Raw genomic sequence first — 18,363 nt, 5'->3', positions numbered from 1 at the left:
GCAGTTTCTTCAGTTTAAATCTACAGTTCATAACCAATATATTGTGGTCAGAGTCTACATCTACCCCTGGAAATGTCTTACAGTTTAAAACCTGGTTCCTAAATCTCTGTCATACCACTATATAATCTATCTGAAACCTGTCAGTATCTCCAGGCTTCTTCCATGTATACAGCCTGCTTTCATGATTCTTGAACCAAGTGTTAGCTATGATTAAGTTATGCTCCACGCAAAATTCTACCAGACGGCATCCTCTTTCATTTCTTAGCCCCAATCCATATTCACCTACAATGTTTCCTTCTCTCCCTTTTCCTACTGACGAATTCCAGTCACCCATGACTATTAAATATTCGCCTCCCTTCACTACCTGAATTATTTCTTTTATCTCATCATACATTTCATCAATTTCTTCGTCATCTGCAGAGCTAGTTGGCATATAAACTTGTACTACTGTAGTAGGCGTGGGCTTTGTGTATATCTTGGCCACAATAATGCGTTCACTGTGCTGTTTGTAGTAGCTTACCCGAGTTCCTATTTTTTTATTCATTTTTAAACCTACTCCTGCATTACCCCTTCTTGACTTTGTATTTATAACCCTGTATTCGCCTGACCAAAAGTCTTGTTCCTCCTGCCACCTAACTTCACTAATTCCCACTATATCTAACTTAAACCTATCCATTTCCATTTTTAAATTTTCTAACCTACCTGCTCGATTAAGACATCTAACATTCCACGCTCCAATCCGTAGAACGCCAGTTTTCTTTCTCCTGATAACGACGTCCTCTTGAGTAGTCCCCGCCCGGCGATCTGAATGGAGGACTATTTTACCTCCGGAATATTTTACCCAAGAGGACGCCATCATCATTAACCATAAAGTAAAGCTGCATGCCCTCGGGAAAAATTACGGCTGTAGTTTCCCCTTGCTTTCAAACGTTCGCAGTAACAGCACAGCAAGGCCGTTTTGGTTAGTGTTACAAGGCCAGATCAGTCAATCATCCAGACTGTTGCCCCTGCAACTACTGAAAAGGCTGCTGCCCCTCTGCAGGAACCACACGTTTTTCTGGCCTCTCAACAGATACCCCTCCATTGTGGTTGCACCTACAGTACGGCTATCTGTATCGCTGAAGCACGCAAGCCTCCCCACCAACGACAAGGTCCATGGTTCATGGGGGGGGGGGGACCATGTTTTTTCGTACAAAGTATTTTGAGGCCTTTGGTCCTAACAGAAACCAAATTTCAATGTAAGTAAATAAATATTATTTCTCTCTACTTATTTTAAACTACTGGGCTGGCTCATCCTTATAGCGCAGCAGATTGTGCTGGCTGCTTGCCATGACTGTTTGGTCACCTACACCCATGGCCAGATGACGGCATTTCACATGCTACAAAGTGTCCAGCAAAATATTGCCTGATTGTTTACAGGCATCCACTTGGGGTTCAAGGGCAGACGTCAGATGTTATCCTTACTGGATAATTATGTTTAATGCATGCTTAGTGCCTGTGTGGGACAGTCACTAAATTTTACCCATATGACATCAGTGAATGGAAGCACGCAATTATGTATAGCACAAGTGAATTAAAATTCAAACTTTTGGTAAGAATATGTGATTTCCAATTCATGTTCTCATGAGTATGCACCACCAGTAGTTTTAAACAATTATTTTCTTATAAATCTCAAGGACTCATGAATAATACCATTAAATATTTCATTCATTTCTCCTTTTGTTATTGCAGCTTTATTGGGTTTGATTATCATCATTGCATTTTATTATCATCATTGCATGTTCAGGAAAAAGCACTATTTCTGCTTTGTCTGTGTAAGATGGATGATCATTAGTGTGCAGGAACAACAGGCGTTATCGCAGAATAGAACCCTATGAAATGCCTGTAGTTATTTGTCCTGTCATAAGTGTGAGAACTGAATGAGCTAAAATGAAGCTTTACCTCCTATCAGCTGTATATGGAATGAACAAATTATTCATCTTGGTGCATTGCTCTACAGGATGAGTAGTGGAAAAACGACCAAATCCAGAAACACAAGAGAAGGTTTCTTAGATACACTTTAATATTATATTCACTATCTGATCGAAATTGTCTGGACACACCCGTGTAATGCGTAATTGACCACAAGGTGTCGCGAGAGGAGGACCCACCAGCATAAAAGGAGGCTGGGAGTATAATGTTGTAGGTAGAGACTTCGAACATAAATTAGTTATTGGATATCACCTGAGTAACAGACACTTTAGAGATATTTAAACTTTCTAAAGCTCTTGAAGTCGACTATTGGGGATATGACTTGGATTCACGCTAGTTCCAAAGTGCTACCAGCCGTCCAGTTAGCACTATGAACGTGATCACTTTCGTAGGGAGTTAAGAAAACGGGGCTGCAACGCTAAGCAGTGGCCCGGAAGCCACAGATTTCTGTAATCAGTGCTAAGCGACACTTGAGGTGATGAAACGAGCGGCACCACTGGGCAGTGAGTGTCTGGAAACGAGTGATTTGGGGTGATTAGTCATACCATACACTGTGGTAACCCGATGGAAAATGCTAAGGCCTGGAAAACCGCGGAGGACGTGATGTTATGGTATGGGGCTGGATTTTTTTTTAATGTGTGGTCTCCCTATTGCGCTTAATAAAACGTTAAATAGAAAGGAACTCAACACATTTTACAGCGTTAGGCACTGTGTACAGTAGAGGAGCAGTCTGTAGACGATGATTGAATTAGCATGACAGTGCACCCTCTCAAAGCAGCATCCGCGATGCGATGGTTTGTGGATAATAACATTCCTGAAATGGACTGGCCTGCCCACAGTGCCGACCTAAACCCAATGGAACATATTCAGAATGAGTTAGAACGTCGAATTCGTTCCAGATCCCAGGGTGCAACATCACTGCCTTCTCTGGTTTTGGCTCTTGAGAAAGAATGGCTGTCATTCCTCCAGAGATACGTACACACCTCTTGGGAAGTGGCCCCACAGATTTCAGGCTGCCATAAAGACAAGGGGTGTAGACGTCTGGTAGTAACGTCCACTAACAGATGACCAGATACTTTTAGTCAGATAGCATATATATTAATTTTAAGCTAAACAGCTGTTCACTTAGCTGCTGCACACAATTTCGTTACTATTCACCAACAACTTATTGGCTTCCCATTTATTTTACAGCGAAAAATTTCATTAGATAATATGGAGGATATTTATGAAAAATAAGCTAGCATTTTTTCTCCAGCTAAATGTGTTTTCTGTGTTATTCACAGTAGGATCTGCAGGTGCTCTTTCACTACCTGCTTAACAGAGAACACCATCATTTACACTGTAGCCAAAGTATCAGAAAATATTTACTTCCTCATGTTTTCTTAACCTCCAGTATTCAGTAAATTATCTAAATAACTTTGAGGAGATAATAATCTGATGTTAAAGCATCGCTGATTATGGGGAAGAATGACACAGGGCAAAAAAAGTTTAGATTTGTGGAAGTGCTCTGTGATTATGTTATGTAAGTGCAAGAAAAGCTGGATTTCAACAGATATAAGGCAGTTCCAGTGTTTTGTACAGATACCTGATAGGTTATAATTCAGAATATACCCTAGATGACTTCTGATTATTTCTATTTCTAAGATTAATGTCTCAATGCATCTGTAAGTAGAACTAACATTTCTTATTTGGCTGTGATATGCGCTACATAGCATATCTTTGTCAAATAAGTGGTTCTTATGAATAGGCATAAAAAAAACACACTCAAGATTAAAATTGGTTTAGTGTGGGACTGAAGTTGAGAACATAGATATTCAAGGACAATACTCGATTTTTGTTTCCAAATTACAGATTTCTGACAATTGCAAATAAACATACGTTCTGTGGGGCCGTTATTAGTATAGTTACCTTGTTAAAATGTGGGTACTAGAGATGCAAGGATATAAAAATACATTGAATGTGATACTTATTCTCCATTTTTGAGTTTCAAGGGAAATGATAACACAATCTATTAAAAAGAGTGTAGAGAGAATATCCAGATGGAATCTTCGGCTGTATAATGGAATTTACACTATCGAAATTATGAGTAGGTTCTTTTCAGCCTTATCTTTTCCCTTATATGTGCTAGTCTTGCATAGTTTGCAGAAGACCTTTTGTAGAGTCTGAGCAATAGGACAGGGATAACAGTAGACTGTATCTGTGAAGCAAACTGTGAATTGTGCCTGAATAACTCAATGTTATTATTATTTGTGTTAGAGCATTACAACAATAGACAATTTAAAACCGATCATAAATTAATAAAATGATTGTACACAGGAGTACAATTTATTACTGCTTAAAGTGCAATAATATATTACAGTTAATGTATTCATTCATCTCATGGAATGGGTAGACAAGTATCCATAGATTATTAGTTTCATCCGATGTTCTGGAAGCTCCCAAACAACTATTTGAAGTTTATAAAGTAGTTTATGCCCAGTAAACTCATAATTCTAAATGGATCTCCCGAATCTATGATAGAATAAATGCATTCATTTCTTGAGCTGTTTCTAAAGATGTATTCTCAGTGTTTTAATTCTGGAAACCTCTTCTTTGCATAAATAAAAACTTTGTACATTTGAGTTTATTGTATTTGTGCCCTTATATGTTGTGAACAGAAGTTTGGAATATGTTTTATTGGAAGACCGAAGAATTATCCTGTTCTCCACTTCTGTAGCGACAGGAGATCATCATCATAACTAGTGTTGCCTCACACGATAATAGAGTACCATTCTGTAAAAAAGCTATGAAGAAAATTAAAAATACTCATATTATATCTTGAACGGTCTTCAGGTATATGTCATTAGATGTATTAATGAAAATACAGTAACATACCAATAATAAATGTCGTTGCCACATAAACTTCTCCACCAAATGATCAGCAGTTTATAAACTAAGAACCATTTGTAGTTTTATTTTAAAAAGCAAAAATCAATTCGCTTTATGCTGACAAGATGCATGAACAGTTCTATCATCAAGACTGTTTCCCAGACTATTAAGTTTGTTACTACTGTGAAGGAAGATTTTCAGCTGCATATAATACTTTACTGGATCCTATAGATAGTTCTCTAGATACATTTTCAAAACATGTAGGTTGTTGTCTCTAATACAATAAAAGTCCACCTTGTGTAGGTGTATCATTTCTTTTACACAATTAAAAACTTTGCTTTTATCATAATATGACCTGAGCAAACGCTGCACACTTTAAATATGTATGTTGTTACATAGTCTATAGCATCCACAACATCCATTTTTCTTAAAGCCATTATGTGTTTCATTAATTACTACCTGACTTTCGAAATAAATGCGACTGAATGTAAATGGTGCCTTACAACATTTCAAAAGAAGCTGGAACTGAGGAAAATGATCTCAATCTCAATGGAGAGTGTTTATCTGCTTTCATATAAATCAGAAATCCTCTAGACAGTTTATTGAAAGTCATTGTTAAGTTTCCTCCTAAGCTATTGCTTATTCGTATTCAGTTTATTTCAACTCTCAGTATAGGGCAATTTTAGGTACAGCAAGTTTATGCTTGGTGTATTGTTACACAAACAATAATTTAACGAAGAACTCTGTCAAAATTTGAAGTTATGGCCATCAAGATGTCGCAATATAATTTAATTATTGGAGGGTAGACACAGCTATTTTTTTAAAAAAAAGCACAAAACGTGGAATCGTAAAATTTAAAAACAGGAATTTTAATAAGAACAGTATTAGTCATCCTCGACCCTATTGTTAGCTGGTATGAATCATTTCGTGTACTTGCTTTCATTGCTAAAAAGTAACTTCCAGATCTTTCCATGGGGGGACAGACACAGCAAAGGAACATTATTTTTCATTATTCTGTTGATCGATCGGTAAATGTGTCAGTATCTAGATGATATATCCACATACCTGTAGGCATTCTGGAGGCTCAAAAACTGTACAAAACGTCCAACGGGAACTGTGGGCCAAAACAGTAAATGTATCTACAGTGAGAAGAGACCAAGGAAAGGAGAAAGGATCCTTTATTGCTTTTCGACGTAAAATAATTAAAAAATGTAACTCTGCCAGTGGATACATAAGGATAAGACTGAAAAAGAGCAAGTGATTGTATACTCACATATGACAAATAACGTTTACTGCAGCTAGAAAGCATCATTTTACTACTGGAGATAGTTTGAGTTTCATGACTTAACATGTACGCTGTCATATATGGCACGTAAACAGATAATATAACGTAACAAACAATAAAAATGAAGAGAGACTTGTAAAAGGGTTGACAAAAGTTGTTTGTTGTAGCAACAAAATGATACGACTTAATAGCAACACGATGTACAATAAAATGATTGTCAGTTTATAATCCAGCACCATGACCGCTTTTCAATATCGGATAATACGATGTCATATTGGCACAAGTACAAATTTTGAGACTGTATTCTGTTTGTTTTTTTTTCCATTTCTGTAAGCGAAACATAAACTTACTGCATCATTGTTCAGTTTTTTCGTAAACAGCACTTGAAATTTGCCAGTAAGATCGAAATTAATTCATTGTACGGATTTCAGTAAAGTAAACACGTGAAAGTCACGAGTGAGGTAGAAAATTTATCAGGTTTTTCCAGAAATATATTGCTGTGGTACCCCACTCCAAGAAAATTTTGGGAAAATACCACCAGACACATCCCTATTTTTGCAATATTTTAAATCACAATAATAGAAACAATTACTTTCTTAAGTTGTAAAGTGTATCTGATTCCACACTGTCAGATGCTTTTAAAGTATTTAATATGTTTAGACTAATTAAACTTAGATCCTCAGAAGATGTAAATATATATATTGGTTGATGAGCTGGAACTGTTGTAGTGTGTCAGAAAGCATCATAAATGCAGTTTTTACATCTATATTTTGTTAGTGTTACCAGCGTATAAAATGCATTACCTAAAAAAAAATTCTGAATTTTGGCAGTGTTCTGCAAAGTTTCATTCATGTAATTTCACGTCGGTGTCTCCTTCTGAAGTTTTGCTTCGTTTTTCTTCCAATAGGTGTACTCATGGGCATTGGTAACATGATTTGTGTGACTCCAGGATTTCTGTCCGCTGCAGTTGTTGGTGCACTGACATACAAGAATGTGAGTTATACAATTCTGGCTAACATTTTATAACTTCAGGTAGCTGACATTTCATGATGTTTTTGAAACTTAGATTTCGCTGTTTAGTAAACGTGTGTCTATGGCAATTTCACAGCTAAGGGGAAAATATGCATAATGCAAATTGTGATTTGTTTCTTTAACTAGGCAATGTAAATGAGTTAAGACAGTATCAGTCTTCGATGTTCATTTGAGATGAAAATAGTCACTGTGTTTCGAGAATTGAGTCTAATATACATTAGTGCTAAAATTTAAGAAAACCAACCCATTCTTGTACACACACAAACACACACACACACACACACACACACACACACACACACACACACACACACCTTTTTCATTAATTGTAAAAGTCATTAACATCTTTATATAACGTATCAGTTTTTCGCCTTTTTGTAATTCAGTTGATTATTACTGATTCCCAGAGGAAGTCTCTACTGAACGTGTATTTTATTTCATTTTTAAGTGCCCTTTTGGATCAACCATTTCTGCTCTCTACTCGTTCACTGCCTTGCATGAAAATATACGTTTAGCCTTGTGTTTTGAGGAATTTCTGCTCTGCCTTCCTGGAGAAGGGCAATGAACATTCGTTACAGTTCGTGAGATAATATCGGGATGGACGCACTAAAAAAATGGTCAGAAGAAACTCCGGCACATTCCTGTGTGGCCTACGTTAGGTGTAAGGCGTACGAAGGTGGAGAATCGAGCTTTCTCCCTGAATTTTTAGGCGAGAAGTTTCGTCTCCTTATCTCTTGAAAGAAAATTGCAGAAGGATCTGGTACCCGTATTTTAACAAGGACGCCAGAAGTATTCCTACGCCCTTTTCCCTGCTCTGATGGGGATACTCATAGATCGTGACATTGGACTGGTCAGATAAGATTGCAAGCAGTGCAAGCGAGAAGCGCTGTCTTTCGCTGGCCGAAAGGCAGATAGCAGTGGGGATTCCTAGAGGACAGTCAGCTATCCATGGGGAACAAAAGTACCGGATGTGTTTGGATGGTGGAGAGCAATCGAAATGTTGTAAAATATAGTTGCGTAGTTGTTTGAAGATGCAGAGTTCAGTCATCTAGAGGTGGGAATTAGTAGAAAGGTCGACGGTATCAGACAAATATTGGGGTTTGTATAAATCGAATCTGTGTAGGACAAAACAGAAGGATTATGGAAGACTTCAGAGACTGCTGTGCGGAGCTGCTTCAGTCTGCAAGCTGAAATGGTAGGAAAATATTTAATATAAGTGAGGTTAGAGAAGAGTTTAGGCAACAATGGAATCTGTTAGCGACAAGGCATTCCTTACATCCCATCCAAAATGAGAATTCATTTCTTAATGTACAGAGTCCACACCATGGTGATCATTTTCACCCACCTGTTTTCCCAATGAAAAAAATTCATATGGGCCAGTAGTGTTTAGCAGTTAAGCATGATTTTAAAATTTAATGTGAGAAAGATAACAGCAATGAGAGTGTTAGCTTGTTATGCAACTTGTCCGCAGTCCTATTGTAATCGTGGTTAGTAGTATCAATATGAAAGGTAGAAACATGGTTTAAAGACCAAGTAGTCGTCTCCATAAGGCTGTACCGACTCATACTTTACTGCGCGCCGCATTAGCTTGAGAATACTCTCTGTTACTTTCAAGGCTTAGATGATTCATACTTCAGTTAGAGCCCATTGTGGCCACTGCTCTTACGCTGACTACCGGTTAGAACCAGTAACAGACAGAAAATCTAGTATCATGAGATTCTGTTGTGGCCCTGTGGGACAAGAGCTATCAGCTGTTACTAGTTTATAGGCCATTATCGACTATAATCCCCAGATACCTTCGAGGGTTTGTATACCAGTAGTCATATCAAATGAACAAGCACCTTGCAACCCCGTTAATTTGGAGTTGAATAATCGTATTAAATGACAGCAAATTTGTTCCTCCACTCTTACCATCGGTGATTGCATACGTAAAAATCTTTGAGTCAAAAGTGAGATATCCCGAAATACACTCCTGGAAATGGAAAAAAGAACACATTGACACCGGTGTGTCAGACCCACCATACTTGCTCCGGACACTGCGAGAGGGCTGTACAAGCAATGATCACACGCACGGCACAGCGGACACACCAGGAACCGCGGTGTTGGCCGTCGAATGGCGCTAGCTGCGCAACATTTGTGCACCGCCGCCGTCAGTGTCAGCCAGTTTGCCGTGGCATACGGAGCTCCATCGCAGTCTTTAACACTGTTAGCATGCCGCGACAGCGTGGACGTGAACCGTATGTGCAGTTGACGGACTTTGAGCGAGGGCGTATAGTGGGCATGCGGGAGGCCGGGTGGACGTACCGCCGAATTGCTCAACACGTGAGGCGTGAGGTCTTCACAGTACATCGATGTTGTCGCCAGTGGTCGGCGGAAGGTGCATGTGCCCGTCGACCTGGGACCGGATAGCAGCGACGCACGGATGCACGCCAAGACCGTAGGATCCTACACAGTGCCGTAGGGGACCGCACCGCCACTTCCCAGCAAATTAGGGACACTGTTGCTCCTGGGGTATCGGCGAGGACCATTCGCAACCGTCTCCATGAAGCTAGGCTACGGTCCCGCACACCGTTAAGCCGTCTTCCGCTCACGCCCCAACATCGTGCAGCCCGCCTCCAGTGGTGTCGCGACAGGCGTGAATGGAGGGACGAATGGAGACGTGTCGTCTTCAGCGATGAGAGTCGCTTCTGCCTTGGTGCCAATGATGGTCGTATGCGTGTTTGGCGCCGAGGTGAGCGCCACAATCAGGACTGCATACGACCGAGGCACACAGGGCCAACACCCGGCATCATGGTGTGGGGAGCGATCTCCTACACTGTCCGTACACCACTGGTGATCGTCGAGGGGACACTGAATAGTGCACGGTACATCCAAACCGTCATCGAAGCCATCGTTCTACCATTCCTAGACCGGCAAGGGAACTTGCTGTTCCAACAGGACAATGCACGTCCGCATGTATCCCGTGCCACCCAACGTGCTCTAGAAGGCGTAAGTCAACTACCCTGGCCAGCAAGATCTCCGGATCTGTCCCCCATTGAGCATGTTTGGGACTGGATGAAGCGTCGTCTCACGCGGTCTGCACGTCCAGCACGAACGCTGGTCCAACTGAGGCGCCAGGTGGAAATGGCATGGCAAGCCGTTCCACAGGACTACATCCAGCATCTCTACGATCGTCTCCATGGGAGAATAGCAGCCTGCATTGCTGCGAAAGGTGGATATACACTGTACTAGTGCCGACATTGTGCATGCTCTGTTGCCTGTGTCTATGTGCCTGTGGTTCTGTCAGTGTGATCATGTGATGTATCTGACCCCAGGAATGTGTCAATAAAGTTTCCCCTTCCTGGGACAATGAATTCACGGTGTTCTTATTTCAATTTCCAGGAGTGTAGGTCATGGAAGTGAGATGTATTATTTACGAAAAAGTATACCTCACTTATTTGAAAGACAACGCATACATTTTCGCGAAGTCTTTTACCTTGTGTTTTTTTCCCCTTCCTGTTGCAGGAATTTAATATCATGTTATGTGAAGTCAATGAACAACTAGTATAATTTGTAATGATTCCCGGAAGTGAATAGAGTTACAGTTGTCCAGATACTAATTCAAAGGCTTTAGGGTTCCTCAGAGGCTGTGGGAAGTTACTGCACAACTACTGAAACACACAATCCAAAATAGTGTAATTCAGTGATCGAGATTTATCCAAATTTGGATCCGTAGTTAATCTGAATTCATAAGGCTAGCCTCATGTCGCTACTGTGTGCACCACTAAGGGTAGTAGTATCAGAGCGTGTCTTGCATGGGAACCGTAGTAATTCTGTTTTTTCAATATTAAGCACAATTTTATATAGAGTTAAACACATTAAATAATAGTTACTGACTCTCCTGGAAACACACAATACGAAAACCGTCTGGAGATGGATACTTGTGGGCTGACACAATACTGTAGAATTATGTTGAAGAAATCAACACATGTAAGTTCGACAGAAAAAGTTTGAATACGAAACACGCTCTCGCTGAACCCATGTTCCGTCGGTTCATTCACTGAAACCACAGCCGTCGGCTGAACAGTGACCGAAGATAGTACCAACACTTGGCAGGCAGGAACGTTCCGTTATAACCAAATTTCGACGTAGCTAACAATTTACACACACCAAAAATAGTTTTGCATGACCTCGGTTCAGAGAGTACCGGAACGTGTACAGAAAATTGGAATAGCGATCAACATAAACATCATTTCCGCCCCTTTTATTGCTAATGAAAACCACACATTGCATGTTGTACCACTATACAGCGAGTACTTCAGAGGTATTGGTCCAGATTGCTGTACACGTCAGTACCTCTAATACTCAGTAACACGTTCTCTTGCAAGTTCATCAAGGCACTGTTGGTCCAGATTGTCCCACTCCTCAACGGAGATTCGGCGTAGATCCCTTGGAGTGGTTGTTGCGTCATGTCGTCCATAAACAGCCCTTTTCAGTTTAGCCCAGGAACGTTCGGTAGGGTTTATGTCGGGAGAACATGGTGGCCCCTCTAGTCGAGCGATACCGTTATCAAGTAAGTCATTCACAAGATGTGCACGATGGAGGCGCCAATTATTGACCATGAAGACGAATGCCTAGTCAGTACGCTGCCGATATGGTTGCACTGTCGGTCGGAGGATGGCATTCACGTATCGTACAGCCGTTACGGCGCCTTCCATGACCACCAGCGGCGTACGTCGGCCCCATATAATATCATCCCGAAACAGCAGGGAACGTCCACCTTGCAGCAATCGCTGGACAGTGTGTCTTAGGCGTTCAGCCTGACCGGGCTGCCTCCAAACACGTCTCCAACGATCGTCTGGTTGAAGGCATATTCGACACTTATCGGTGAAAACGTGATGCCAATCCTGAGCAGTCCATTCGGTATGTTGTTGGGCCCATCTGCACCAAGCTGTATGGTAGAGTGGTTGCAGAGATGGACCCCGCAATGGACGTCGGGAGTCAGGCTGCGCAGCATGCAGCCTTTTGCGCACCGTTTGAGTAGTAACAAGATGTCCTGGGACTGCACAAAAGCATTTTTCAACGTGGTGGGGTTGCTGACTGGATTCCTCCGAGCCATAATCCGTATGTATCTGTCATCCACTGCAGTAGTAGCCCTTGGGCAGCCTCAGCGAGGCATTTCATCGACAGTTCCTCTCTCTCTGTATCTCCTCCATGTCCGAACAACATCGCTTAGGTTCACTCCGAGACGCCTGGACACTTCCCTTGTTAAGAGCCCTTCCTGACACAAAGTAACAATGCGGACGTGATAGAACCGTGGTATTGACGGTCTAGCCATGGTTGGACTACAGACAACACGAGCCGTCTACCTCCTTCCTGGCGGAATGACTGGAACTGATCGGCTGTCGGTCCCCCTCCGTCTATTTGGGGATGCTCATGCATGGTTTTTTACATCTTTGGGCGGGTTTAGTGACATCTCTGAACCGTCAAAGGGACTGTGTCTGTCACAGTAAACAGCCGTCTTCAGGAGTTCTGGGAACTGGGGTAATGCAGAACTTTTTTTGATGTGTGTATTTCAAATTGCAGTCCAGGACTGAGCGGTCTAAGGCGCTGCAGTCATGAATTGGGCGGCTGGTCCCGGCGGAGGTTCGAGTCCTCCCTCGGGCATGGGTATATGTGTTTGTCCTTTGGATAATTTAGGTTAAGCAGTGTGTAAGCTTAGGATAATTTAGGTTAAGTAGTGTGTAAGCTTAGGGACTTAGCAGTTAAGTCCCATAAGATTTCACACACACACACATTTTTTGTAGTCCAGGGTATTCGTCAATGGATACACCGGCGAGGTTGCTGTAAAGATTGGATGGTTCCAACAGGTTAGGCTGTGACGAACTGATCCACGGCAACTCTTAAATCTACCGCGGATGTTTTTGCACATAACCTGATGCCTCAGAGTACTTACTTCCAAGCCGCGCCTAGTGACATTGCTAGCTGTGGACATAATTTATCGACTGATCCGCTGATACGTCCTACAGGTTTACAAAGGGAACCATATGTGCATTTTGCATCCTGGACTTCACTGAATGTGAATCAGCTGCAATAAATAGTGAGCCAGTTGTAATAAATAGTTCAGTGAAGAATTCATAACAGTTGTAATGAATAAAACAACTCGGTGAAATTGTTTACATATTAATTGTGTAAAATTGGGTTTCGGCTTGACTGTCATAACAGGTCAGCGTGAGAAAGACATTCATAAGGAGGTTAACGAATCAGTGAAATGCAAGGAGCGTTAGCTATGAACTTGACACGCTATGCACCGTCAACTTGCTAGCAAATTTCTTCAGTAATGGGTTAGATGTGCTACTTTTCAGACACTTAACTTCTCTCTGCATAATAAACTGAGCTAACTCACTGTGAAATGGAGTTACGTGAATGAATGCGTATTCATTTCTCTGATACTGTACGATTCTGAGCAGCTATCAGGAGGGGCAATCAAACAAGTATTTGATATTCACCGTCTTTGAAGTTTTATGTCGGAAGTAAGAACATTCTGTTCGTTTGTTGCACCCAATCGGACAGAAACGTTGAAAGTCTGTACAATTAGTTAAAAATTGGATAGATTATTTAGCCACTGATGCATGTACGGTGTTATTTAGCCGCTGATATGAGTGTGTTTTTCTACTTCGTATTGTAATTTTTGCACATTTATATTTCGAAATGCTTAAGGTATTATGAATCTATATAAGTTATAAATTAAAGTACTCCACTGTGTTTGTCTGCCTGCCCGCACAGGCGTATTGCGAGAACTACTGCAGCGGTTTTCGTTAATAGACAGAATGATTCACGGGGAATGTTTGTGTATATTCGTATAATTTATTACCGCTATGACAGAAAAGTCTTCCATTCTAGAGATACTGCTAGCCATGAGAAGCCATGACGGATCGCTAGTAACATTATATTTGTTTAATCATTAGGGTAAGGAGGACATATTTTAAGGAGTCTATAGTGGAGAGTCTAGGGTTGAATACAAACAATAGAACGAGTTCATAGGTCACAGTATTGATATTGTCACTCTGCACTTGCATGTGTATATGTTTTGGCATTTTATTTCTAATTGAGAATTATAGAAAAAACACCAGAAAATAAAACATTTTATACAGCTAGCACAGATCATGGAGAAAGGGTTGTCACGAGCAGATTAAGAATATGAGTGAAACCAATGGTACAGGATACATTTTGGATGACTACTTCATTCTAAACGTTTCACTGTCACTTCTCCATATCATCATACTGTTTTGAAATGAAAAGTGCCCTAAGAACAAATTTCGGAAGTTAGACAACCGACATTAGTTTTCTGTTTCTCTTGTCAATAAGTCATGTACCAAAATTATTTGACTTGAGGTTGGTGACACTTTACAGTCAGCTCTAACTTTTAAAATATTTATGATACTGAAACATCTTGCATAAATACCAAAAATGTTATCATCACAGACGACTTTTGTTCGCACACATCAAGTGCTACGCAACAAAAAGAAAAAGGGTGAGAGCTCTAATCAAACCATCAAACTTGTATTGCACATGACAGTGAAACCCTGCTTGTCCCCCCTTCCACCCCCCCCCCCCCAACCTGCTCCTTCCTCTTTACAGTCCCAGTGTGAAAGTTCACGTATATACATAGACCGTCCCTGCATCTAACGAACTCTGGATGTCAATCCGTTATTAGCCAGTATTACCTAATCCCAGTCCGCCACTGGTAACGTGTTTGCCTACTATGCCGCGGGCCTGCATTCGATTCCCGGCTGGGTTGGAGATTCTCTCCGCACGTGAACAGGGTGTTGTGTTGTCCTCATCATCGTTTCATTGTCACCGACGTGCAAGTCGCTTAATGTGGCGTCACCTGAGTTAAGAGTTACAGCCTGGCGACCAAACTTCCCTGAATGGCTCACGATCATTGCATTGCAAATTGAACAACTAAACCAAAGCTACAACCACGACCTAAACCACCTCTAATAATACGCTGACATCGAAAGCAATTCTGACATCCATTCCCATTCCTCCCAGAGTGGGATTCTTCTGTCCACTTAAACTGTGTTTGTTCTGGATCACACCACAATAACCGCGACACAAGGCTCGTGTACTTGTAGAAGACTTTGCGAAAGACTTGTTCCATGTATCTTCCCACTGCTTTCAATTCCACCGTTTTCACGTACACGTTCTACCCCATAAAGCGATTATGCAGGTAGTTATGTCAGTTACCATATATACTGCAATCACTGAGCATATCTTATACGGACATCACGACTAACTAGCCGACCACTGGTGTGAATAGCCACTACCAGACTATGGCCAGAAAGGGGTTGAACCATTTATGTACAACACATGCTACTTTCCTCACTGTTGTTGATGTAACTAGTTGTTTCAGACATCACGCCGTTAGGATCTTCACCTCCAAAGGACAGTTTCTGTTAATTGCGTATTTGGAAACCATCCACCCAACGCAACTATGGTGTTAGATCTACTAACTTGAACCTCCAGTAGTACTTGTCCTTCACATACCTCTCTGTATCCCCAGTCCTCTTCTCACGCCCTTGTTTCAATATATTCTCTCTCTCCACTAATTAACGTCATTCTTTAGCTTTACCGCTACTTTAATTTTTTATTCCACCATCTCACTCTATCCTGTTTGGTGTCGAGACAGGTAATGAATCAAAAGTGAAGAGCAAACATGACAAGTAATAATTTTGTATTTTCCATTTACTAACATTTATTAAAATTAATCAACCAGTCTCCAGAAAGTCATCAAATAGGGTATGTTCTCTTAGTAAGGTTCCTCTGCTCTTAATCAGTTCTGGCATTAATCACATTTATGATCCACACATTTTCTGGCAAATACCGGTTTTACTTAGCTCTAATATTTTCTCCATCTACTGTAATCAAATGTCAAAGAATCACTTGTGCCTCTTTCATTTCGTAGAAGGTATGTGAAGATACTCTATATATGCTTGCCTCCATTTAAACTAGAAACAGTCGCATTTCACTATTTTAATTATTTCACAATATGGACATATGTGTTTGGGAGTGTTGTAGTAAATTATTTAATTACTTTCAAATAAAAGGTTTTCGTTGTCTCACATTGTACAACGAATTTTTTTTGCTATATTCAGCTGTCTATTTTGGTGCATTTCTTATTACAATAAAAATTTATAACGAAAATTGAGGAATAAGGAATACCATTCACCGAACAGTAGATTTGTTGACTCGTCGATAGGAACTAGAACAATATGGCACCTATGAACTGAATGAGGATATTTGTTTGTAACGGGAAACAAACCGATGCTTTCCGTGGACGCTGGGAGTCGTATATAAGATCTGATAAGCTTCATTTGTTTGGGCTGAATCCAACTACATACTGAAAAAACGAAATTGCCCATATATGCATAAACACTGTAGAAAGCGTCCATGACGACTCTTAGGGGAGATACCATATATATTTCCTGAGAGCAGAGCACGTATATCTAAATGTGATGGTTAGCACACTGCACTCGCATTCGGGAGGACGACGGTTCAATCCCGTCTCCGGCCATCCTGATTTAGGTTTTCCGTGATTTCCCTAAATCGCTTCAGGCAAATGCCGGGATGGTTCCTTTGAAAGGGCACGGCCGATTTCCTTCCCCATCCTTCCCTCACCCGGGCTTGCGCTCCGTCTCTAATGACCTCGTTGTCGACGAGACGTTAAACACTAGTCTCCCCCTCCTCCACCTCTAAATGTGATTTTGTGGTAAGATTTCAAAACATCTTAGGATTATTTTCTTAAATACTTTTAGACTGTTCCTGACGTTAAAATTCGTGCAACGAACTTCATCTAGTAACTTAAGAAATTAAATTTTAGCTAACGTGAACAATAATTTGTTGCAGCAATCGTCTGAACAGTGGAAGAAAATTTTCCTTATATCAGCAGGCATCCTTTTACCTCCTGGCTTCCTACATCTTCTCAGATCGTCGTCTGAAGTACAAGAGTGGAATTTCTCGAAGTCATTGGCAAAAGAATTGAAACATGATATCTCTGCGAAGGACGTCGAAGCTCAGCAACGTCTGACATCAGAACATGAAACCGAAGGTCATCAGGATACAGAAGAGAAACAAAACCATATACTGTGAGAAAGATTTAGATGAGGAAGGTCAGAATTATAAGGATGTTTAAATATTTTGACAGTTTTTATACACGTTGACCAGAGAAGATTAACAGATACCGTTTGTATTGAAGCACCTTTAGAAAATAAAATTTCCACTAAAACTAATTTTGTATATTACAATTTATTCATTCACTTACACATTATGATGTGTAGTTCCCTTCATCATGCAGAGCCTTTAGAAATGTGGGATAAAGTTGAAAAGTACATTTTTTTACGATTTACAGTAGCATATGTCGTCATAGAAGTCTGAGGCTATCAACGACAAAACTTAAAAAGAGTTAACAGTTGACAGCTCCTGGGCTGTATCACTACATCAGCGTCTTCTCTCATCAGACATCTCAGCCGTTTGTTACAACTTCAAATCGTCGGCCAACCCTCGCTGCAATGAACGTACCGAATTCTTACCACAGAAAATGAAGCATTTAAGCCAGGAATTATTGTGGTGAGGTCTTAACGCAACGTAACGCGCTCAGATTTGTACTATCGACCACAACTGTGTGGGACTGGGAAACTGGTAATTTTAAAGAAGCATTTCAAAATACGATATTTAATAACATTCTCTTGTCCATTTTATATGGAATTTCACAATGAATGAATGGAAATTTACTTCATCTAATTGTCCCATACACGCTTGCAGCCGAGAGAAAAAAAAATGGTAGAAAGATCATCGAAGTGTGTACTCTGTGCACTGAGGAAGTGGAAACTACATGGGATGGGAGGTTAATAATGCAAATACGAGAATTTCTCCCTTAAAGGAAACTACGATAACACGAAAGAGAACACTGATGCTTTAGTAATGAACGCTACAAAGCACGTACGAGGCAAATTGAGGGAGGCAAGTTAAAGCTCCGCTAGTTAACGTTTCATTAGTTAGTAACAGGATGGACTATTTCAAGTCTAAGTGGTTCTGAAAGAACGAACCAGATACTCACACGAGCTGAGACAATGATGCTAAATCGCCTCACAACTTAGCTATTATCCAAAGGAGGAAAGATGAATATACTGATGAAGTCACTCGTCGCTATCCACACTTACATTACT

At 40.7% G+C, this 18,363-nt stretch overlaps 1 protein-coding gene across 1 annotated transcript in view; it reads left to right on the top strand.

Annotated features, from left to right (window-relative positions):
• The window catches only part of LOC124778025 (sialin-like), a 29,720-nt gene extending 12,423 nt beyond the window's left edge, over positions 1-17,297 (top strand). Inside the window, exons 5-6 of the mRNA XM_047253607.1 lie at positions 7,032-7,117; positions 17,045-17,297. Coding sequence (XP_047109563.1) covers positions 7,032-7,117; positions 17,045-17,287 — 329 coding nt within the window. The 3' untranslated portion in view covers positions 17,288-17,297. The remainder of the gene's footprint in view (positions 1-7,031; positions 7,118-17,044) is intronic.
• The last annotated feature ends 1,066 nt before the right edge of the window (positions 17,298-18,363 follow it).

The sequence above is a fragment of the Schistocerca piceifrons genome, chromosome 2 (assembly GCF_021461385.2).
Source record: "Schistocerca piceifrons isolate TAMUIC-IGC-003096 chromosome 2, iqSchPice1.1, whole genome shotgun sequence".
Classification (NCBI taxonomy): domain Eukaryota; kingdom Metazoa; phylum Arthropoda; class Insecta; order Orthoptera; family Acrididae; genus Schistocerca; species Schistocerca piceifrons.
Note: the sequence above shows the minus strand (reverse complement) of the source record. Positions and strands in the feature narration are given on the sequence as shown.